Raw genomic sequence first — 26167 nt, 5'->3', positions numbered from 1 at the left:
TCGCTATGGTTCGGGCACGGTGCCTCGCTGTGCTCGGCACACTATTTTATGCTCCCACCACACCCTAGTGTATGGTAGCACATGAAATACCGTCCGGTCGGCACATGTCGACTCATAAAACAGTGAAAAACCCCATGTCAACCTTTTGACTGTAGACCTATACACTGTCGAACTAATGACCTTTCGACCTAGAATCATGTTGACCTTTTCCCATGTCGACCTAATGGTGTCGACCTAAGGACTGCAGCCAGGCCAGGCAAGGGGGGGGGGGTCAGGCCCGCTGCTCCAGGGGGGGTGCGGGCAGACCCGCTGCTCTGGGGGGGGGGGGGGGTGTTGCGGGCACAGACCGGCTGCCATTTCCATGCCAACCTTTCATGCCGAACACTAGTGGCCGGCTTTGGTTTATAATGGTGGGCGTGTAATGTAGCCCGGGCTGTGTGGGGGGTGGTGTATTCCAAGGGGGTGGTGGTGTGTATAACGCTGGGCGGGGGGCAGTATCCTAAGGCACAATCTGGCTAGAATCTGGAAATGGCAGTCACTTGTGTAACTCCGCCCAGTGTTATACACACAGGTGATGCGTGACAGATCTGGCTAAATATATAAGAGATATATCCTCCTCCCCATTTTGAGGTGAAGTACAGCCAGTGACCACTAGAGGCCACTCGACGGTCCAAATTACTAGTCAGCGGAAAGCAAAACCAACATGATCTGTTTCCAACTTGGTGGATATGAAGAGAGGGAGCTGAGAAGACAGAGATTGCAGGTAGCAGCAGATAGGGACTAAGCCATCATTTAGACGGTTTTTTAACAAGTATACATATAATTTACAGAAGGTCAATTAAGCAGTTTTACTCCATACATCTCCCCCTGGATATTACTCAGGAGGATTAGCCCTCACAATACAAAAGCTTGGAAGGGTGCACCAGTGGGAAGGAATACATAGGACATCATTTGGGGTTTGGGAAATAACAAACTTGGGATGAGGCTAGCTTGAAAAAAAGACAAAAAAATATAAAAATTGAAATGATAAAGGCTGAGGGGTAGCTGATGAGTTCCTCATAGTCTTCACAAAGGGATAGCATCCAACTATGCCAAGCATATATATATATATATATATATATATATTCCCCAATGCTTAGCATAATTATGCAAATACATTTCTGGAGATGACATACCATCTAATAAATCATTTTATGGGTATTATATTAATTCTTTCCCAGCACTATGTGGATTTTGAGGAGTGCTGCGGTCTGTCCGTGGCTGTAATAATTATGATGTATGAGATGGGTGATATGTTCTTTGTCTGCTTGCGCACTTTCCAGTGTCTCCACGTAGCTGTGTGAAAGGCTGGTATATGTATTCAATGCACAAGGTACTGAACCTCCCAGCATTGACCTTTTACACATAATGAAGATTCTGCTTTACCCTTCAGTCATTCCCGATTTGGGTTTGAATCGTAAATAAGAAGCACAGGTTTGACCCAAACTGCTTAGGTCACGCTAGGAAACAGAGACGGGCCCTTTATAATATAGTGTTGGGGACAAAAGATGGCTAGTATTGAATAATTTATTTTAAGCAGATTCAAAGACAAGAAAGATTCTATATCCACAACTGGCAGCATGTGAGATAGAAGCCGCCATTCAGAAAAGCAGTTCTGAGGAGGTGATGACTTCAGCGCATCTAGATTGTGTGGTCTGTGAGGATCAATCTGGGTCTGAATCCCACCTGATCGCTCAGGTGACTGTGAGTAATTAGCCACCGCCCAGACAGAGGGAAATCCCATCCTGTGCAAATCTGCGAGAAAATTAAAAAAATGTCGTAATCCGGTATCCTATAATCTCACTGTCAGGATGGATATCAGGGGCACCGAGGATTGGAAACTGTATTGAGATTCCTATTGGTGGAAACTGTATTGAGATTCCTGTTGGTGGATGGAGGGGTATTGTCCATGGTTTATTTGTAATCCAAAAATGGAGATGATGGAGAGGGAGTTGTATCAACTCTGTTCAGGAAATGTCCCCTTTTGGGTGTCTGAGGGAATCAATGTGGTGGGTAGTGACTGGATCCAAGAGGGTCTCAATGTTCTGTGGTCACTCCGTGGTCACTGGGGATTGGACCGCACTGTGCTTCAATCTGCTGACCTGCTTTTGTTTTACTTGTCTGGTATTCACCAAAAATGTCCGAGAGTGGGTGCAGTGAGGTGGGCTGGGGACCTCTCAATGGGGGCCCAGGGGGATTGGACTGGAACAGGTGGCTATGATAGACAAGCTACACCCGGAGGAATTCCTCTATCCCTAGTCCCTGTTGATGGAAAGTCTCAGTGGGTGGCCAGTGTGGTAAGGCTCACCTGGAGAGATGTTCTCTGAGGTAAGTCCCAAGTGCTGAACTTTCACCAGTTCAACTAGCTTTATCAACTTTGATAAAGCCAGTTGAACTGGTGAAACGCATCAGTTTACTCCTCTACTCTCAGGATTGGAATCAGCCACCTTGCATCACCCCCCACTGCCACCAGTGCCTCTGGGAATACTCCTCTTTGGACCAGCTTATCAGCACTTGGGACTTATCTCAGAGAACATCTCTCCAGGTGAGCCTTACCACACTGGCCACCCACTGAGACTTTCCATCAACAGGGACTAGGGATAGAGGAATTCCTCCGGGTGTAGCTTGTCTATCATAGCCACCTGTTCCAGTCCAATCCCCCTGGGCCCCCATTGAGAGGTCCCCAGCCCACCTCACTGCACCCACTCTCGGACATTTTTGGTGAATACCAGACAAGTAAAACAAAAGCAGGTCAGCAGATTGAAGCACAGTGCGGTCCAATCCCCAGTGACCACGGAGTGACCACAGAACATTGAGACCCTCTTGGATCCAGTCACTCCCCACCACATTGATTCTCTCAGACACACAAAAGGGGACATTTCCTGAACAGAGTTGATACAACTCCCTCTCCATCCTCTTCATCATTGAATTACAAATAAACCATGGACAATACCCCTCCATCCACCAACAGGAATCTCAATACAGTTTCCACCAATAGGAATCTCAATACAGTTTCGGTACTCTTTACCTAGAACGGCGCCCACGATTGAAATCGCGGGCATCGCGGGTAAAATCGCGGTAATCGCGGGCATCGCGGGTAAATCGCGGGTACATCAAAATCGGGTACCCGCGATTACCGCGATTTTCCCATAGGGAACAATGTTAAAAAGGCAGATTGACCGCGATTTTAGCGTTAAATGCCTCAATGCCCGCGATTTTTACATAGGAAACAATGTTAAATGGGCCACAGAGCCCTAATAGTCCCCCTGAAGTCTTAAATGGCCCCCAAAATTTTTAACGCCACCCCACGATCAACGCGAACCCGAAGCGTGGCGAGCGCAGCGAGCCCGCGAGGGGCGGCGGTACGCGTCCTACGACCTTTTCATGCCCTACTATCCACGTCGGCGTGGAGTTGAGAATAGAATAGTGTGGCGAGCGCAGCGAGCCACCGAGCCCGAAGCGTGGCGAGCGCAGCGCGCCCCGCGAGGGGACGCGGATACCTTCACAGTTATACGCGTCCCCTCGCGGGCTTCACAGGTGTCCGCGTGGCCACGGACACCTCTGAAGCCCGCGAGGGGACGCATTTACCTGTGAAGGTATCCGCGTCCCCTCGCGGGGCTCGCTGCGCTCGCCACGCTTCGGGCTCGGTGGCTCGCTGCGCTCGCCACACTATTCTATTCTCAACTCCACGCCGACGTGGATAGTAGGGCATGAAAAGGTCGGAGGACGCGTACCGCCGCCCCTCGCGGGCTCGCTGCGCTCGCCACGCTTCGGGTTGGCGTGGATAGTGTGGTGGCGTAAAAAATTTTGGGGGACATTTAAGGGTTAATGGGCTCTGTGGCCCATTTAACATTGATTTCTATGGCCAAATCGGGTGGATTGAGGCATTTAACACAAAAATCGGGTCCATCGCGGCTTTTAACATTGCTTCCTATGGGAAATCGGGAGCATCGCGTCGCGGGCATCGCGGGTACATTTATGGCCGGCCGCGACGCGACCGACGCGATTTTTCAGGTTTAACATGGTTTTCAATGGGAAAATCGCGGGCATCGCGTCGGTCGCGTCGCGGGCAGGCATAAATGTACCCGCGATGCCCGCGACGGGCGCCGTTCTAGGTAAAGAGTACCACAGTTTCCAATCCTCGGTGCCCCTGATATCCATCCTGACAGTGAGATTATTTTATTACAATTACCTTGATTTATATGTCATTTGTTATGTAATGAATTTGTATGTGTGTTTTAATTAAAATTAATTCTTGATCCCATGGTTATAATTCCTCCTCAAACTAGCGCTGTGCCACCACTTTGTTTCCATTAGGTGGCTGGGCGGTGTGGCTGACAACATGCAGTGTAGCAGGCAGACGAGGGAAGGAAAATAGGATACACCTCCTGCCTCTCTCCCGCAGTAGCTGCTGCCGTGGCTGTGTCACCGCCTCATCCAGTGGAGCTCAGTTCACAATCATAGCAGTCACAGCCAGGGGTGGATTCAGAAGTAATTGATAGGGGGGCACCTTTATAGGGGACAGGGGTGGCATGAGGGGATTAGTGTGCCGGGGTGCACGTTCTCTGAGAGAATGGAGAGAGACAGACAGGAGAGAAGGAGAGCGGAGAGAATAGAGAAAGAAGGATAGGTATGAGAGAGGAGAGCGGAGAGAGAGAAGGAGAGAGGAGAGAGAGAGAGAGTGTGGGGAGGAGTGATAAAAAGAGAGATAGAGAAGAGTGGGGGAAAGGGAGTGAAGGGGATTCCTGTAGAGGAGGAGGGTGAGGTGATGAGTCCCATGGATGCTCGGCTTTCGTGGAGGAGGAGGCTGTGGTGGAGGTTCGAGGCCTGAAAAATTATAGAAATGACTTGATTCCTCCTCTGAGGAGGAGACAGACGATAGAAGTCCTATTTCACCTCTAGCGTTTGACAGGGAGCAGTGCTACCCGGAAGTGACGGAAGTGCTTAGCCCTGTACTCCCTGCCTGTAAACGCTAGAGGTGAAATATGACCTCTCGCATCTGGTCTGTCTCAGGGGAATGCAGTGAAAGGGGAATGCAGCGGAAGGAGATGGATGGGCGGGCAGTGGGAGATGGATGGAAAGGCGGGTTTCGGCGGCGTGAGATGGAGGGAGGGATGGACGGGCAGCCGCAGAGTGATCAAGCCACCCGTATCACCACCGTGAGCTACCAGTAGCTTGCGAGTGACGGGATGGTGACAACCGGTCTAGATATCCAAAGTCTTACAGTAACTGGTGTGCAAAAGGATCTTTCAGCTATAAATCTGAAATTGGTTTTATATTTATTGTTGCAGTTTCCTCTGTGACCTTCTGTTTATTTATAAAAATATAATTTTTATTATTGCTTTCTGAAACATAGTCACTGAAATGTTGCAAAATTCTTCCAGCTTTGCTATTACCCACTGAAATGCATTGACCCAGATGGATAGGCACAGGAGTGACACTTAGCTCACAAAATACTTTAAACCAGAGGCTCCCACACACGGTCCACAAGGGGTGCGGTATGGTGGTCCGACAGGGGGGGGTTGGGGGGCGGCGAGCGCAAACAAGCCTCACCACGCTAAGGGTCATGGACCCCTGCAAGGGAGAATAGGTCCTGTGATTTGGGATCCCCCATGTCAGGCAGTCATCTGGCACTAACGGAAACAGCGCGCTGTGAGATGGGGACCACCCATTAGGACCTGGAGCGCAAGGGACTACACAGCTGTGGTTGCTAGGAGACAGGTTCAGAGCCCACGTCTCCAACAGCTCATGGGCCCTTGGAATACTGGGGCCCTTCGGCAACTGTCCATTGAGCCCAATAGGAAAGATGGCTCTGATTTTGGGAGAGTTTTCCAATTTTTTAAAGCGGCAATCAATTACACTGCAAAATCAACCTGTTTTTTTTTTCCAGTGTAAAGGATTGCCGCTTTAAATAAAAAAATGGGAAACCGCTCCCAAAATCTCTCACTTTCTGATTCTCACACCCTATTACATTTGGGTGTTCCCTTTTGACAATCATTTCTGGGAAAGCTGAATTATATCTCGATGTGTATATTACTATCTGAAAGCTGTAATATTTATGCTGTGTAAAGCAGGATTCCTGAGATCTTCAGTTACAAATGTCTCTGTATTGCTGATACGATCATCCTATATCTCTCAAAACAAAAGACCGTCTGATGTAGACTATTCTCTGTTAACCACTCATGCAATTTGTGTATAGAAGATTACTTGTGAACAGATTTCTACCCCTTTCACACCGCACCTTGGACTTGGTTTATTGCTGAGCTGCTGCCTGGTCGACCCGGGTCCAGATATGGTGTGAAAGCACCAAAGTTATAAGCTGGGTCAACCAACCTTGCGATTCGACCTTAGTTATAAAAAGGGTTAAACCCGGGTCGCCCTTTGTATAATCTGAAAGCACCAGACCCGGTCGATCCCTGGTCTTACCCGGCTTTGCGATGTTAAAGGGGTATTATTTGTACACCTGACTAACTCATTAATAAAAAAAAGGAAATTAATATACACAATCCATACCTCTCAGTATGGCCCCTTCCAGCAGAGATGAAACGTTTTCTACCAGCACTTCCCTCTTAATTTATGATGGGCAATCACTTATGTCGAAATACCTTCTTATGAATGAAATAGCTTCACACAGGTCACGCCAATGCAGGTAGAGTAGTCTTGGAAACGCACAATCTAACATACATATCCCCCCTTCTCTCAGGCTCACCCCAAAACTTACTCCAGCACTGCTTCCAGACATGAATGCCTTGTGTAAATGTGGCCAAACACCGCAAAACTCAGCCCTAATCTAAAACCCATCAGGGGGGGATGATTGATGTCCCACAAATACAATTTAATACATGCTTGATTACAAGTGTTTGGTCAGATCAGACACAGGTGACGGATCGGAAGGTGTATAGGAAGCCGCACAAGAGCTGCGTCTAGATTACTTTTTTCAATACATCTACAATAAATGAATCTTTAAGTACCTTCTGTTTCAATCGGTTTTTGACCTCTTTAATTCCCATCTTGGCGTGATCCTTCGCCTACAAAGGGGAAAACAATGTGTTTAGACTTTGGGGACAGTAATCCTTTCTACCTTACATTGGCCCAATGCACATAAGGAACCGGATTTAGAAGATACAGAAAAAAGTTTTTAGTTTACCCATCAGAATTCCTATGGTCTTCTATGGCTACAGTATCACCTTACATATACGGGATATCACTGTCAGATGCTACAAGATCCACGATTAGAACATTTATAACATGTAAAAATTGATTTGCTCAAATAAAACACATCTATCTATTTATCTATCCATCTATCTATCTATCTATCCATCCATCCATCCATCCATCCATCCATCTATCTATCTATCTATCGTATGGCTAACGACTTTTCCCCCTCTATGATGTGAAGTAACGCCACTGGCCACGTCGATAGACCATATTACTCCTTTGTTTGTTAAACTAGGTCATAACAGAAAGTGAAAGCAATGTTTGCAGGGACACTGGTCTGTTTCAAAATAGTTGCATATGGAGAGAGGGAGCTGTGAAGACAGAGACTGGAGGAAGGAGCAGATAGAGATTGGGGGTGGGGTGGAGAGTTTGTGGGCTAACAACTGTCACAGTAGAGTAAAAGTCTAAATTCCAGTGTAAAAATAAAGCGGTCAGTATTTACCATGCACAGAAACAAAATAACTCAGTGAATCTAATGCTGCCCATACATAAGGTGCTAGTCGTTGTAATGTATGGCCAGCTCTCTCACATGTTACATTTGCTCCACTTGCTGTGCAACATGGCTTTGCGCAATAGAGAGTTTGCATTTGCGATCATTTTTGTATCCATATTTAAGACCCTCAGACTAGGGTGGCCAATCCCGGGATTGGCGGGATCCCGGGATTTGGCCCTAAAAACGCTGGGATTTGAATCCCGGGATTGGCTCTTCCAATCCCGGGATTCCGGGATTGGCCTGCGCATGCGCAAATCTAATGTTGGGCAGCGCTGAGACCAGCTCAGATGCTGCCTGGCTTCTCCCAAACCCCGGCACGCTGCTCTGCGGCTGCGTGCAGCGTGACCTGATGTCAGAGGTCACACTGCGCAGCCTGTCTGCAGCTCTGTGCCCGCCCACCGCCCGGTACCCATGCCATCACTGCTGCCCGGCTAATCCGACGTCCGCCTCCAGACCACCGCTGCCCAGCTCCCGCACATCTGCAGGCCTCCAGACCACCACTGCCCAAGCTCCTGCACATCTGCAGACTTCTAGACCACCACTGCCCAGCTCCCGCACATCTGCAGGCTTCCAGACCACCACTGCCCAGCTCCCGCACATCTGCAGGCTTCCAGACCACCACTGCCCAGCTCCCGCACATCTGCAGACTTCCAGACCACCACTGCCCAGCTCCCGCACATCTGCAGGCTTCCAGACCACCACTGCCCAGCTCCCGCACATCTGCAGGCTTCCAGACCACCACTGCCCGGCTCCCGCACATCTGCAGGCCTCCAGACCACCACTGCCCAGCTCCCGCACATCTGCAGGCTTCCAGACCACCACTGCCCAGCTCCCGCACATCTGCAGGCTTCCAGATCACCACTGCCCGGCTCCCGCACATCTGCAGGCCTCCAGACCACCGCTGCCTGGCTCCCGCACATCTGCAGGCCTCCAGACCACAGCTGCCCGGCTCCCGCACATCTGCAGGCCTCCAGACCAACGCTGCCCAGCTCCCGCACATCTGCAGACTTCCAGACCACCACTGCCCAGCTCCCGCACATCTGCAGGCTTCCAGACCACCACTGCCTGGCTCCCGCACATCTGCAGGCCTCCAGACCACCACTGCCCAGCTCCCGCACATCTGCAGGCCTCCAGACCACCGCTGCCTGGCTCCCGCACATCTGCAGGCCTCCAGACCAACGCTGCCCGGCTCACGCACATCTGCAGGCCTCCAGACCAACGCTGCCCTGCTCCCGCACATCTGCAGGCCTCCAGACCACCGCTGCCCGGCTCCCGCACATCTGCAGGCCTCCAGACCACCGCTGCCCGGCTCCCGCACATCCGCCCGCCCGTACACGGCCCCAGACCACCCGTACACGGCCCCAATCAAAGCCGACGGCCTCTGAACATCACTGCCCGGCTCCCGCAGCAATGGCCGGGTGAGTTAGACTGGGTTTGGTGGGGACTAAAGTTCGTTATTATATTGACGAACTCAATCCCGGGTATCCCGGGATTAGGCATTTTTCAATCCCAAATCCCGGGATAAAAAAAAATAGCCCTGGGATTGGCATCCCTACCTCAGACTCATAATCCTAAACTACCATCTGAAATAACTGTAAAACAGCCTAAAAACCGCTAATACTGCACAATCTGTATTAAAGATTTTTTTTTATATTTTAATTAATGTGGCTCCTGAAATGTATCTGATTGAGAGCAAAGTGAGAAACACTTTCGTACATCAAACTGCGCTGTTGCAGATCTCCCGTCTCTTCTGCGCTGTTGCAGATCTCCCGTCTCTTCTTATGACACCGTTCCATTAATTTGCATCTACAGAATTAACCAGTGTCTTACTCAGAACTAACATGTGATGCTTATTTTTCAGCAGAGACCTTTCCGTCTGCTAAATATTTAATGGGGTTAATGGAAATAAACAGTATCCAACTAGGAGAGTCATTAGATCTCAGCTCCATTAATTTCCCTGTAATACTGTATCTGCGGACTGTGTATACTGTATTTATAGCAGCTATAGTGGCAATGTGATACTTACAAACTTGTACACCGTTTTCATGGCTGGGTTGGCTCTTGTCTTCATAGTGTTAATAATGGCCCCACTTCCTTTCTGTAATAAAGGTGCATCAAGACAATAGGCTTGTAAGATATAAAAGCATCCCATAAGCACAAGAAAATACATATAGTACAACAGTTACATCCATAACACAAGAGGTCATGGTGGGCCTGGTGGAAGAAAATGAAAATATAAACACGGCCCTACAGTATAATACAGACTTTGTAGGCCCCATAGCAAAAGTTTGTAAGGGCCCCTTATTTAGCAACTGATTTTGATAAATGTATGTAAAACATATTACTTAGACAGTAAAGATGGGCCCCCTTTAGCTCTGGGCCCCATAGCAGTTGCACCTATTGCACTTATGGTAGTTAAGCCCTTGCCTGTAGTTTAAGCCTCGAGCACCCTACTATACTTAATGTGCTTGGAGCAGGGTTACCAAAACTTTTTTAAATCCCGGCACCCTGCAGTATCAGAATTTAGGAAATATTTCATTAAGTATATTGTGTTTCTGTGTCATCTTTAGGTTTAATGATGTTGGGAGAGACAGGATTTACAGATGGAGCCATCCTCTTCTAGCCCTTTAATAGGATTAAGTAAATAATAGGATGACTTTGCTAATCCCCTACTGTATTGTTCTATGTATTGTATTGCAGCTGAGAACAAAAGGCCATGGTGAGCCATGGCTCACCAAGGCTATCCAGAGATGGCTAGCTGAGGAAGGCTCCATCTGTACTTCTGTCCGACCAGTTCATGATTGGCATCTTCCAACACTGGTTTTGCCCATTACAATGACCATTAATAATTTGCATTGGTCCAGCACCAGGCATGGTATAAGTTACTGACAGTCAGGGCAAGCGCATTGAAGCCCCTTGCGGGCACATATTCTGTGGGTTGTAGACCCCCACGAGGAAAAATAGCCCATTCAGACTCCTGGCAGTTGGGATTCCGATGTCAGAGAAACGACTGTCAGAATCCCAACACCCCCTGGACGACTAACCTGCAAGGGTCCCAAGGTATTCCAGTGTGCCACGGCACACAGTTTGGGAACCACTGGCTTAGGGGAAAAGTCACTATTTACTAACTGGCTGCTACATTTTTAATGCAGTTTTGCACCTTTCAGCTACTGTATGTCATTCATAATTTACAGCACCTTACATATAATATTGAATCAATATCAGTTCTTTGCCCATTGGAGCTTACAGTGTCAGTTCTGTTTGTCCCTGGAGGAAACCACATATACTGTATATTCTCCCAAAAAGATAATGACTACGACAAGACTCAAGCTAATGGTCTACACTCTCCTACACATTGTACAGACGCTGATTATCATTTCCAGTTACTCTCTGTGCTTTTCATTCATTCAGCAACACAAACCAAAAAGCTGCCACAGTGCACAGAGAAGCACAGCCGAGCTGCACACTTGATTGTAATGGGACTAATACAATATATAGCGACCAATAATAGCCTGGTTCATCCTTGCCAGAGATATAACCTTGGTAGAATGGGGCATGCCATATAGAACAATTGTGGATTGGAATGTGGTCTAGGTTTGACGGATGATCCTGTCAGAGCGGAATCGCTACTAAGGGTGATAAAAATAAATGCTGCTGCCTAAAGGATATGTGCCAAAGTGCCAATTCCACTATGGTACATGATCTTTGTACAACCTCAGCAATCCATCAGTATGTATTAAAGATCACTGATGATGTTCTCATTACAGGAACTGCATAGTTGTCAACATTTGAAAATCATATCAGCAAGTCACAACGAACAAGGGTGCACCGCAACCTCAATTACACTATGCCCTCGAAACATCTGGATGCATAATTGTTGTTAGCGCAGTTGTAGTAATTAACATTTAGGGAGCACAAGAGACACTGCACTGTACAGTGCGCCCATGCTGGAACATTGCCAGGTAAAAAGTCTAGTGGAAAACCATTACAAATCTATGTTAAATATGATGAGATTCAGCGTACAGCAAAACATGTATACTGCACACAGACAGGTAACGCCACGGATATACAGCACACAGACAGGTAACACCACGGATATACTGCACACAGACAGGTAACGCCATGGATATACTGCACACAGACAGGTAACGATGCGGATATACTGCACACTGACAGGTAACACCACGGATATACTGCACACAGACAGGTAACGATGCGGATATACTGCACACAGACAGGTAACGCCACGGATATACTGCACACAGACAGGTAACGCCACGGATATACTGCACACAGACAGGTAACGCCACGGATATACTGCACACAGACAGGCAACGCCACGGATATACTGCACACAGACATGTAACACCACGGATATAATGCACACAGACAGGTAACGCCACGGATATACTGCACACAGACAGGTAACACCACGGATATACTGCACACAGACAGGTAACGCCACGGATATACTGCACACAGACAGGTAACGCCACGGATATACTGCACACAGACAGGTAACACCACGGATATACTGCACACAGACAGGTAACGCCACGGATATACTGCACACAGACAGGTAACACCACGGATATACTGCACACAGACAGGTAACGCTGCGGATATACTGCACACAGACAGGTAACGCCACGGATATACAGCACACAGACAGGTAAAACCACGGATATACTGCACACAGACAGGTAACACCGCGGATATACTGCACACAGACAGGTAACACCATGGATATACTGCACACAGACAGGTAACGCCACGGATATACTGCACACAGACAGGTAACGCCACGCATATACTGCACACAGACAGGTAACACCACGGATATACTGCACACAGACAGGTAACGCCACGGATATGCTGCACACAGACAGGTAACGCCACGGATATACTGCACACAGACAGGCAACGCCACGGATATACTGCACACAGACATGTAACGCCACGGATATACTGCACACAGACAGGTAACGCCACGGATATACTGCACACAGACAGGTAACGATGCGTATATACTGCACACAGACGGGTAACGCTGCGGATATACTGCACACAGACAGGTAACACCACGTATATACTGCACACAGACAGGTAACGCTGCGGATATACTGCACACAGACAGGTAACGCTGCGGATATACTGCACACAGACAGGTAACACCACGGATATACTGCACACAGACAGGTAACGCTGCGGATATACTGCACACAGACAGGTAACGCTGCGGATATACTGCACACAGACAGGTAACGCTGCGGATATACTGCACACAGACAGGTAACACCACGGATATACTGCACACAGACAGGTAACACCACGGATATACTGCACACAGACAGGTAACGCCACGGATATACTGCACACAGACAGGTAACGCCACGCATATACTGCACACAGACAGGTAACACCACGGATATACTGCACACAGACAGGTAACGCCACGGATATGCTGCACACAGACAGGTAACGCCACGGATATACTGCACACAGACAGGCAACGCCACGGATATACTGCACACAGACATGTAACGCCACGGATATACTGCACACAGACAGGTAACGCCACGGATATACTGCACACAGACAGGTAACGATGCGTATATACTGCACACAGACGGGTAACGCTGCGGATATACTGCACACAGACAGGTAACACCACGTATATACTGCACACAGACAGGTAACGCTGCGGATATACTGCACACAGACAGGTAACGCTGCGGATATACTGCACACAGACAGGTAACACCACGGATATACTGCACACAGACAGGTAACGCTGCGGATATACTGCACACAGACAGGTAACGCTGCGGATATACTGCACACAGACAGGTAACGCTGCGGATATACTGCACACAGACAGGTAACACCACGGATATACTGCACACAGACAGGTAACACCACGGATATACTGCCCACAGACATGTAACACCACGGATATACTGCACACAGACAGGTAACACCACGGATTTACTGCACACAGACAGGTAACACCACGGATATACTGCCCACAGACATGTAACACCACTGATATACTGCACACAGACAGGTAACACCACGGATATACTGCACACAGACAGGTAACACTGCGGATACACTGCACACACTTACCTTTACTGTTGACAGCCACTGATGATACAGTTTGTCACTGCCTGCAGATAAGAGTAAACCAGAAACATTTAATGATTTAAGATGATGGGGGCAAGGACAGCACCAAGGTAAGCTGCTGGGCTGCCCCCAGCCTCCGTGCAGCCCCTGTCCGCGAGGTGAATGGATGCCGCACACAGGCATCCATTCACCTCCTCCCTGCCTCCGCTGCTGTCTGCACAGTACAGCAGTCAGCAGTGGAGGCTGTGTGCGCCCCCCCCCCCCCCCCCCGCAACCTCCATACTGAACGCAGGAAGCTGCCGTCGGGAGGTTGAGCTCCTCCCACCAGCTCAGATGACCCGGCATACCCGTTAACACTGTCCCACCACCCAGGTCCTCCCAGTGTTCCACCCTGGTCAGGACCAGGGTAGGATTCACGGGGAAATGGACCTGTGTTTTTTTTAGCTACCCCTTTTACACCAACGCTGACCTGGGTCCACAAGGCAAACATCTGGGTGTTTGCCTTGGGGTAAAAGGGGTATAACTCACATTTGCACAGACTGGGAAATTCATTTGATGGTGAGTGAATTGCGTATATATGTGCGATACCATACCTCCCAACAGTCCCGTTCACCGCGGGAATGTCCCGGTTTTCGGGGACATTCTCGCGTTATTCCCGCGGTGAGAGGGAGGGCTGTTGGGAGTCCCCCTGTCGGCTGCTGAGCAGCGGAGAATAAACGTTGTGCGCATGTGCACAGCGTCTATTCCCGCAGCCAGGGGGTTGGGGGTATGGCTAGAGGCTCACAGAGCCTCTCGGTCATGCCCCCATAGTGTCAAAACTGCGAGAATAGGCCACGCCACGCATCACTATGTCCCTCCTTGGTCTCCCTACAAGTTGGGAGGTATGGGATATTGGACTGCTAAATTTTCGCAATTCACTTGCAGATTTGCACAGGGCGGGTTTTCAGGGCTCTGTCCGGGCAGCGGCTAACTACTCACAGTGATCTGCAAATTTGCAGATGAGCGATCAGTTCTGAATTACAGTATGCCCTAAATGAGTAAAAAAAAAAAACTCTGGACATTTCAGTTTGCAGCTGATCTGTCTCCTCAACATCCGTACCTGCATATTCCCCCATGTTTATCTCTTCCTCAAAGACATCACTGAATCCATTTCCTGTGTTCAGCAGGTCGAGCCGCCCATCTATGAACTAATACAAAGAGATTAATTACCAATATAATGATAATAATAAACTGCTTCATTCATTCATAACCACAAAATATTTACCTGTTTAAAGAGCTGCAGCTGGATCGCATTTTGAAGGAATGGTCTCATCCCGCTGGACCGATGGGATACAAAGGTTTCCTCGCAAAAGGTGATTGGCTCCTCCTGTGGGGAACATAACATCCGAGCTCATCAAGAAACAGTAAATCCGCGCAGCTGGTAGTTATTTACATTTACGTGCAAATATCTAACAATGAACTATATAACTATGAACAAGTGCCACGGGTTTGTCTGTGGCTTTAACAAAGGTCACTTGTAGCAATTGTAACTAGGAACAGTTTATAATTTCCACCTTCATAACTGATATCATTTCAAATAATCAGCATGGACTGTTAATTCTGTGTAGCATAGGGGTCTAATTATGAAGATGAAGCAAAAAACAGTTATAATCACCGCAAGTTACTAAAACAATTTAATTAAAAAATTAAGAAGAAAGATATGTCCTATATAGGTGCACCACAAAAAATGTAAAATTAAACTTTTATTACGTCATTTAAAGAGCTGCGAAAATATTAAAAACAACAATGAACATACAAAGGTGGGGTTCACACATTTTAAAACCAAGGCGGCAGGCAGATGCTGATATCTTTCTTCTTTGCGATTTATTCAATTTCCCATGTCCAATGGTAGCACACCCCTATCCTTGAGATAAATATACAACAGTGGCAGGATATATAAAGGGGTCCTCAACCGATTATCTTGGTCTTGTGCGATTGACGAACCCCCCCCCCCCCTCATTCTACTCATAAAACAATGTAATCACTGAGGTATCCAAGCGAGGATTCGGTTACCGTTTGGGCAGTTGGGCAGTCGGCATTCTGAATTCCAGACTACATGCATTCCAGAAATTGAGCATTGGGATTGCGACATTGCTGACTCTGGAATCCCGATCCAAAGTATGTTAGGGCTGGTAAGAGTTAGGCTGTGGAAGTGGTTAGGTTTGGCCAGTAGAGGGAGGGTTAGGTTTAGGCAGTAGAGGGAGGGTTGGGGTTAGCCTGTGAGGTGCCGGGGGAGGTTAGAGTTACAGTAAGCTGCGGTGTGGGTTAAGGCATTAAGAGGGAGCGTTAGGGCTAAGATGCCAGGGGGAGGATGAGGCTGAAGGAAGGGAAAATGAAAGGTTATGGGGTAGAGGGAGAGAGTTAGTAGGCTTACTATGCTTAACATCCATTCGCAAGGCACGGGGAACATCCCACATCTTACGATGGTCGCCGACCATCGAAAAATGTGGAAGGTGCACGCATATAAAAGTGACTTTCAAGTCACTTCCATATGCCTGCATGCACGCTGGGAAGGAAATGGGCGGGCAGCTGGTAAGGTCAGCTGCCTGTCCCCGCGTCATGGCCTGATTAGAATGAGAACACCCATTGTTCTCATGGGAACAGCCATGAAATGCTGAGTGTTCCCATATGCTAATGGGGCTACCCACCACCCCTCTCCGCTCCCCTCCCGCTGTCCTGAGTTGCAAGTAGCGATGGAGGTGGCGATGGCATGCCCGGACCGTTTGGTGTGTGGGGGCACGGTGGATGGCCAGCCCGGCTAGGCTGCACAGCCAGGTGGCAGCTGGTGATGTGAAAGCACATCGCTGCTCGCACAATAGTGATGTGCTGGCAAAATATTGCGGGGGCATCACAGGGAGGTACCTGTCATGTGTGTGACCTTGCCCTGTGCTGGGCAGCCCCCACAGCCTAATACCAGAAGTTGTAGCTTTGCTAAATTTAGCAATATTACAACTCATGCAGCAATTCCCTGAGAGCGCCAGTATTGTGTTTCCCTACTGATTGCACTATGTAACACTGCTGACCGCTCTTCATTAGACTAGAGTATCCACAACCTATATCACCAGAACACAGTAACAATCATCATTCCGAGCCATACTCACTCCATATGTTTCATCTAGAAAACAGCTAATTGCTCCTTGTTTTCTGCTGCTCTGTGCAATGATATTATTATTTTAATTAGGATGTATATTGCCACTATATAATACAGCACCTGCCAGATAATATTACACTAACCACACAAGTGTCATTGCTTACTGGAGCTTACAGTCTAAATTCCTTACTACACAAACACAGGAAGATATGCCAATGTAAGAGGACTGGGGCTCAGACGGCATAACAATATATGCCAATGTAAGAGGACTGGGGCTCAGACGGCATAACAATATATGCCAATGTAAGAGGACTGGGGCTCAGACGGCATAACAATATATGCCAATGTAAGAGGACTGGGGCTCTGACGGCATAACAATATATGCCAATGTAAGAGGACTGGGGCTGGAATGGCATAACAATATATGCCAATGCAAGTGGGCTGGGGCTCTGACGGCATAACAATATATGCCAATGTAAGAGGACTGGGGCTCTGACGGCATAACGATATATGCCAATGTAAGAGGACTGGGGCTCTGACGGCATAACGATATATGCCAATGTAAGAGGACTGGGGCTCTGACGGCATAACGATATATGCCAATGTAAGAGGACTGGGGCTCTGACGGCATAACAATCTATGCCAATGTAAGAGGACTGGGGCTCAGACGGCATAACAATATATGCCAATGTAAGAGGACTGGGGCTCTGATGGCATAACGATATATGCCAATGTAAGAGGACTGGGGCTCTGATGGCATAACAATATATGCCAATGCAAGAGGACTGGGGCTCTGACGGCATAACGATATATGCCAATGCAGGAGGACTGGGGCTCTGACGGCATAACAATATATGCCAATGTAAGAGGACTGGGGCTCTGACGGCATAACAATATATGCCAATGTAAGAGGACTGGGGCTCTGATGGCATAACAATATATGCCAATGTAAGAGGACTGGGGCTCTGATGGCATAACAATATATGCCAATGTAAGAGGACTGGGGATCTGATGGCATAACAATATATGCCAATGTAAGAGGACTGGGGCTCTGATGGCATAACAATATATGCCAATGTAAGAGGACTGGGGCTCTGATGGCATAACGATATATGCCAATGCAAGAGGACTGGGGCTCTGATGGCATAACAATATATGCCAATGTAAGAGGACTGGGGCTCTGATGGCATAACAATATATGCCAATGTAAGAGGACTGGGGCTCTGATGGCATAACAATATATGCCAATGTAAGAGGACTGGGGCTCTGATGGCATAACAATATATGCCAATGGGCAGTATTCAATGGAAATATTCTCCGTGCACGGCGAGCATTTTTTTTTGCTCGCCGTGCACTCTCCGTGTTCCGGAGGGCTCGCTGCCACTCCTGCTCCCACTATTCAACGTTTTTAAGACTCGCCGCCACTCGCGGCGAGTCTTAACCCCTGCAGCGGACGAGCGTCCGCGGCAGGGAGCTGTCAGGGAGCCGGGGGACGTAGCAGCCAAGAGAGATTAAAGTCTCTCTTGGCTGCTGCAGGGGATATGGGGTGGGGAGCAGGGCTCCCCTGGACCCAGGCAGCACAGGCTGCCCCCCCTATAGCCAGCGGGGGACCCAGTATTCACTGTACCCGAACGTGCTTCGGGTGCAGTGAATATATGAATATCTAATGAGCGGCTCGAGCGCTCCGGCCCCCTGCTGGCTGCACTGTGTAAAAAAAAAAAAAAAAAAAAAAAATGTAAAAAAATATTTTTTTTAAAAATTAAATATATATTCATGTGCTATAGGCACATGAATAAAAATAACATGGCCCTTCACAGAAAAAAAAACCTGATTTTTTGACACCAAAATTAAAAAAAACACCCTTTTAGTTTAAAAGTTCACATTCCTGCTCTCCATCAAAAGATGGAGAATTTCTACACGGAGAGAGAGACGGCGAGAATCACTTAGAAAGACGGAGAATATTTCACATTGAATAGGGTGGCTCGCCTTTGGAGAAAAAAAACCTCTCTCCACCGCGTGAAAAGCACAAACTCTCCAGAAATCACAGCGAATTTTTCTCATTGAATACTGCCCAATGTAAGAGGACTGGGGCTCTGATGGCATAACAATATATGCCAATGTAAGAGGACTGGGGCTCTAATGGCATAACAATAGATGCCAATGCAAGAGGACTGGGGCTCTGATGGCATAACAATATATGCCAGTGCAAAAGGACTGGGGCTCTGATGGCATAACAATATATGCCAATGTAAGAGGACTGGGGCTCTGATGGCATAACGATATATGCCAATGTAAGAGGACTGGGGCTCTGATGGCATAACAATATATGCCAATGTAAGAGGACTGGGGCTCTGATGGCTTAACAATATATGCCAATATAAGAGGACTGGGGCTCTGACGGCATAACAATATATGCCAATGTAAGAGGACTGGGGCTCTGATGGCATAAGAGCTGTCTTTTGTGATAATTATCGCATATGTTAGATCATATGCGATAATTATGTTTGCGGTAGCCGGCGATGGGCACGGGGGGGTGCGGATGTTAGAGCATCCCCCCTGAGTATCCGTTATCCAAATGATTCCGAAAACCATAGTCTCCAAAATGTCTAAAATCTACTGGCTACATCTGTAACTGGCACTACTGGGGAAATAACATGTGATTGGCACTTAATATGTGCAAGGACATGATTGCTTGGCATTCAGTTTTTGGGATTGCACAAACTTTGTTTCATTTTTTTAAAACCTTGTTTCATGCACAAATAAAATATATTTGTGTATTTCCTGTGCTTATACAACATAAATGCAAGATACCTCAGGATACCTCATTCAAATATAAAAGTATTCCACAATACGGAATAATCCGTTATCCAAAATTCTTCTGGTCCCGAGCATTTTGCAAGGCATAGCAAGGGATACTCAACCTGTAGTACATAACATACCACATATCAATTAATGGGCGTGTAAGCTTTGGTAAGGAGTCAGTAAGGGTAAATATACAGCCAACATTCAGCCATGGTTGTCCTTGTTCTGGTTACAGATAGCTTACAAAGGCGTGAATGACTGAGACTATAGAGGTCACTACACTTTAGCATACCTCCCAACTTTGCCCGAGTAGGATGCGGGACATTGTCGATGCGCGCCGCGTGGCCTATACTCAGAGCTCTCCCGCGAGGCCACGCCCCCATTTTGCCGCTATGGGGGCATGACCCAGAAGCTCTGTGAGCCTCTAGCCATGCCCCCAGCCCCCTGGCTGCGGGAATAGACGCTGTGCGCATGCGCACAGCGTTTATTCCCCGCTGTTTAGCAGCCGACAGGGGGGACTCCCAACAGCCCCCCCTCACCGCGGGACACTGCCGCCCACGGGTGGGACAGCGGGACTGTCCCTCTAAAATCGGGGCTGTTGGGAGGTATGCTTTAGTCCAATGGTTATCAAACTTTTTTGAATCACGGCACCCTAGAGCATCAGAAATATTTTCAAGGCACCCCTAGGCCAAATGCTTCTTATCGAGAAATTCAGAAAAAAATATATTAAATGAAGTGCATTGTGTTCATATGTCACAGTTATCTGGTGAGGGACAGGATTTGCTTCTGTTTGTCCACATATATTATGATTGGCAGCCACAAACACTGGATTTGCCTGGTACATTGACCATAACTAATATGAATTGATCCTGGTCCACCAACCCAAGGCACCCCTGCAAGTGTCCTGAGGCACCCCGGGGAGCCTAGGCACACAGTTTGGGAACCACTGCATTAGTCAATACATAGTGCACATTTGCCAAGCACTGTCCTGATCTGGACCATGCTTGCTTCATTTACAGCCAGTCATTTATGTAAGTAAATATGCATTACACCAGTGGCACCCTGGGGTGCCTTAGGGTACTTGCAGGGGTGCCCTGGATTGGTGGTCCATGTCCAAGGAAAAACAATGTAATAGGAAAAATGTGGACAAACATAAGTGAATCCTGTGCATTACCATATACTATAACTGACACTGAGATGTAAACACAATTTTCTTAATATTTTTATTTAATATTTCTTTATATTTTTTTCTGACTTTTTCCCTAGAGGTGCCATGAAAAAAATTCTGATATTCAGAGGTGCCGTGATTCCAATATGTTTGGGAACCATTGCATTACACATAATAAAACATAGTAACACCTCTGTATACATTTGTACTAAATATATCCGTCTTTACAATGTTACAAATCTTGCTTTGTCAAATGACCCCAAAGGATTACAATGGAAGAGTCCACCCAGGCTGCCACACATCTTCCCCCCCATTATTTTCTGGTACAGATCTTTCCAAATGTTTCACTTATTTCAGGTTTGCTCAATGAAGTTTCCATAATTAATTCACATGAACGTTCACACACAAAGGATAATGTCAGATTTTAACACAACAGTCACATCAATAATATTTCTCTGAGGCTTTTAGTTTTTTTGTATTCTAATTATTTTTTTTTTTGCATAACAAACTGCCAACATTCAGCCCTGCTTGTGCTACACTTATGTTTTATGAATGCTACAGTATCTCTTCTCTGTGATGCACTGTATGCTGGGGAGACATGGCTATTGACAAAACTGATGTGTACATGACTGCATACATTATAATAATTTACTAGTTTTACAGTGGGGGGTATCTGGGGAAAGGCCAGCTAGATTTCTTTATACAGCTGGCCTTTCTTTATCTTTTCTGCGGATTAACATGCCTTGGTTTCCAAGAAGGTTACTGGCAATAACGCAAGTAACATGTTTTAAATAGACAATGTTTATACTAATATATATATATATATATATATATATATATATTATATACACTTAACATCGGCACTCACCTTTCCTAGTTTTGGGGTGCCCTATGGCCACATTGTTTAAACAGACATTGTAGGGGCTCTGCACACACTAAATTAACTGATAATAAATAGTGGAGATTTGGTTCATGAATTCATCAATGCATTTATATGTGTGTGTGTGTGTGTGTGTGTGTGTGTGTGTACAAAACAGAATTGACCCCAAGTGCGCCCAAAAGGTCAAGCAGCTCCTCAATAAATCACATAGAGGGTAGAAATGGAGTAAAGAGCGAGCGCTAATGATATTCACCACTAGCCCGGACAAATATGGAGAAAGGTACACAACTAGTGACAATACAATTTAAGTATTTATTAAAAATTCATTAAAAATCTCATGAATCTGTTCAATTCAAGACGATACAAAGGTCCCAACCCTACGCGTTTCGTCTTATGAAGACTTCATCAGAGGTTAAGCACCCTCTCCTCTATTTCACACTGCTCTCTTTTTCTTGTCCCCCCCTTTTCTTCTGACACCTTTTTGTCTCTCACTCCACTCACTCTTTCTTCTGCCACCTAAGAAGCACCGTAGTAATGATGGTGGTGGTGGGGGGGGGGTATTCAAGATTTTGCTATGGGGCCCACAAAGTTCTATTTAAGCACCTGTCTGGTGACCTATTTGCCACTTACCTTCTCTGGCGACTCCAGAGACTTCTTATAGGTCCTGGTTGTGCTGCAGCTGTGAATTCCAGCAGGGACCTGTGATTCTCCTGCATTTTGGGGAGTATTTCTCCACCCACCCAGCATTCTGACGTTGACATTGAGCTAGTGATATTGTGAATGTGGATCGTGTGGCCAGATACCGTGAGTGAACGTCAGAACCAATGATATATCTTGTATACTATTATAACCATGTTTTGTTTGCAGAATACACACTTGCTAGTAAACTGTGGCACATGCACTAAGCTTCAAGTGGAGAGTGATAACCAGCCAATCAGCTCCCTGGGTTTGAAATATGACAGGTAGGAGCTGATTGGCTGTTTGTTTATCACTCTCAGTTTATCACTTTTTGAAGCTGAATCTCATCTGGCCCAAAGAGATCTGACATCAAGGATAGTACAAGAAAAGAGGGCATACAAAGAGAAATAGACTTTACTACCAACATAAATCGCATCGGGGGCAATTGCAAATTTATCATCTGCAAATCCTGGGGCAGATACAAATAAGGGAGAGGTTCTGGCATGCACATATTGGGTAATTATGAAAAATGATTTATGTAGGCGAGCAACAGATAGGCAAAGTTACATAGCGCAGATAAACCACATTATAGTATAATGAAAACTTCAGCGACAGAACCTTACAGATAACCCAACATACTACGAAAGGTATCTTCTTTTCGAGGATTTTTTTTCTTGTTCCCCAAACTTTCTGGTGGTGAAGGGTATTTTTAATCACAGTCAAAGATTTCAGGGTACAAATTACTTCTTCAACATGTACAGAAAGACCAGAAGTGTCTGCAATGGAGGAATCACAATCACACCTTTCACATTGCAACTAATTACCGTGTACAAGCCGGTTTCTTGCCGGCTCAATCCGGTAATTGGTGCAATGTGAAAAGGGTTACAGGGTTCCGCAAACAGGCAGCAACACGGCAATTAAAACCGGTAAAAAAGTTCTTACCGGCACGTTGCCGTGTTGCTGTGCGGTGTGAACGGGTTAAACAGGTCGAGCGACCAGTTTCCCGTTCACACTATGGAGGAGGCAGATCTTGGAGCAGCGCCAGCTCTAAGCGCTGCCTCCTCCCCCGCCCCCAATGACGCGCCGACACCTGCCGTGCCCCCGGATGACGTCAGGGAACCGGCATTAATGCTGGTTCACTGAGGGGATGCGATCATCCTAAAATGCATGGTCGCGCCAGGACTGACCCATTCCAAAGTCCCGGTGCGACCCTGCATTTCGCGATGTGAAAGCGGTATCAATACTCAATCCATATGCCATCAAATCTGAATTGTTTACCTGAAACCTGTATGTTTACTATGTTTCTTTGCCATTTTTAGGGTGAAGGCCAAGAATTGAAATGCATGAAAATAGGTGCAAATCTTCAACCGAGAGAATACAGAGCCTTTACGGTTTACCAACTCCCAAGACTCAGTCAGGAGTAATACAGACTATGGGCACTCTGACAAATTTTACTATTTTTTTTTCTTCCAGTGTTCATAACAAACCTTTATGATCTCAGCCCACGGTGATAATACATTGTGTGTTATTTAGTTTATATTTGAGGAGACGTTTTTGATGATCTCATTAGTTGTAGGCATATATTTCTAGACTTTCGAGATTCTAACTAATGCAAGGTGAAGAGTTTTTTTAAGCCTCCTTTGGCTGGTTTTATTGCGGCTCGTTAAAAAGTTGTTACAGCTTCCTGATGTTTTCAAGAATCCGTATAGTACTCAAATTAAAAGCCTGTACGGCAACTTATTTCAGACACAGCGGGGAAAATGATAGCAAGCACGGGCAGGATGGGAACGGAGCGCAAATTAGTGAGATGGAAGAAGACTTGAGACATCGATATTGTGAGATTAAATTGATTGGTTTACTAAGAACAAAAATACCAACAAAAGTTTTGCAGCTAGGAAATCTGTTGTGTCTGACAGTAGAGGATTTGGAACCAGATGAGGCACTGAGAAAAGCAGCGCTATGGTTACCATGAATTTGCCAGTTATAACACAAAACTTTGCAAAAGAAAGCGACCTCGTCTTTTTAAGGACACTATTTAATGCTACGGCGAGCGCACAGCATTTTGGATTCGCCGTGCGCTCGCCGTGATTCTCCGGGGCCCCCGTTTAGCCACCAGCCCCGCTTCCACCGTATTCAACTGGTCAGGGGTTCGCTGCCCCTGACTACGAAATTGCACCTACCTGGAGGATGGCGGAAGGCAGCCTCCCTGCCAGCACCGCACATAGCAGTAGGGGGGAAGGAAGAGGAGGAGGGGGGCTGGCGGGGAGGCTTCTGCAGCCAGAGAGGAGACATGCATATGTAATGAGCAGGACCAAGCGCAGTGAATATTAATGAGCGGGTCCCTGCCCCCCTGCATACATCATGTAAAAGAAAAATATATATATATATATATATATATATATATTTATGTGCTGCATGTTTTTTAATAAAAATAGCAAGACCCTTCAAATAATAAAAAAACTAATTTTTGGACATCAAAAAAATGAATAGAAAACCTTTATTTTAAAAGAAATCATTACAGTTCACCAAAAATAAGATGTAAAATGCAAAATGGAGAAACTCGGAGAAAATCACGGTGAAAGCAGTTCTCCATCCTAGCATTGAATACACTCTTGGCGAATTAGAGTCAAAACCCCATTAAAATACACCAGCGAATTGCAGCGACTATGAAACGGAGAAGTGGCCGGCATTCACTGTTCACTGAACATTGAATACAGCGAATAACATTTTAGGAGAAAAAATTCAGTTTCGCTGAAAAACAGCCCAGTTCACCGCAGAAAGCAGTGAATCAAGAGCCTAACTCTTATGAAACTACAAGTCCCAGTATTTCCACAGTAGCTGGTGAGCAACTGTTACCTTATGTACAACTTTATTGTAAAATGTGCTTTGCTTCATTCATCCCAGTACATCACTGTGTATGTCTCAATATTCTATTGACTTTCCGTACCCCTGCTGCCACTGATCCAACCAGCAGTAGTTGTGTTGGTGGGACTTCGAGGAATCCATGTTCATTATGAAGTGTCTATAGTACAGACTTTTCAAAGTATTTATCATTTTCTTATTTCAACAGATCAGTCAGATTTAACTGTCATGGTTATAACAGAATCAGGTGTTAAGAAAATGAATATAGTGTAAATATACAAATGTTAACTCCCAACATTGGAGTACCTGTGCACTCAATGGGCCCTTATTCAAGTTGACTCGGGCAGATGCGTATTTCGGACGGCAAACGAGTGTTCTTAGCCCCGCCTACCGTACGGATCGCTCACACCGTCCGAATGCGGTAAGACGCCGAGCGCATGGACCGCGAGTGGATGTTTCATGTGAACACCTCCCTCATTTGTAGGAACCTCCCCCATTCTCCGATGGTTGCCGACCACCGAATGATGGACCGAGCGGTCAGACAGCACCAAGTGCTCCAGACCACTCAGACATTTTTCCGTGTGAAAGCAGGGATATGGGCGGGCAGCTGGCATCCGGCTATGTCAGATGTCCGCCCCCCACATGTGCGTCACGGCTGGATTAACATACGCACGCCCATGAAACGTGAGGGGCGTACGCATATGGTAATGAGCCCAAACAGCCCTTCACGCCCCTCTCCACCCCCCTGCTCAGATGGTTCTGTAGGAAATT

The 26167-nt window shown here is 46.8% G+C and overlaps 1 protein-coding gene across 4 annotated transcripts in view; it reads right to left on the bottom strand.

The window, feature by feature from the left end:
- Window positions 1-26167, bottom strand: part of DENND1A (DENN domain containing 1A) — a 593192-nt gene that overhangs the window by 80612 nt on the left and 486413 nt on the right. For all 4 annotated transcript variants that reach the window (XM_083161010.1, XM_083161012.1, XM_083161011.1 and 1 more), the window contains exons 14-18: window positions 15141-15242; window positions 14976-15063; window positions 13880-13920; window positions 9777-9848; window positions 7011-7067 (exon numbers count right to left, since the gene is read on the bottom strand). In XM_083161010.1, coding sequence (XP_083017136.1) covers window positions 7011-7067; window positions 9777-9848; window positions 13880-13920; window positions 14976-15063; window positions 15141-15242 — 360 coding nt within the window. The remainder of the gene's footprint in view (window positions 1-7010; window positions 7068-9776; window positions 9849-13879; window positions 13921-14975; window positions 15064-15140; window positions 15243-26167) is intronic.

The sequence above is a fragment of the Crinia signifera genome, chromosome 9, assembly GCF_055691185.1.
Source record: "Crinia signifera chromosome 9, ASM5569118v1, whole genome shotgun sequence".
Classification (NCBI taxonomy): domain Eukaryota; kingdom Metazoa; phylum Chordata; class Amphibia; order Anura; family Myobatrachidae; genus Crinia; species Crinia signifera.
Note: the sequence above shows the minus strand (reverse complement) of the source record. Positions and strands in the feature narration are given on the sequence as shown.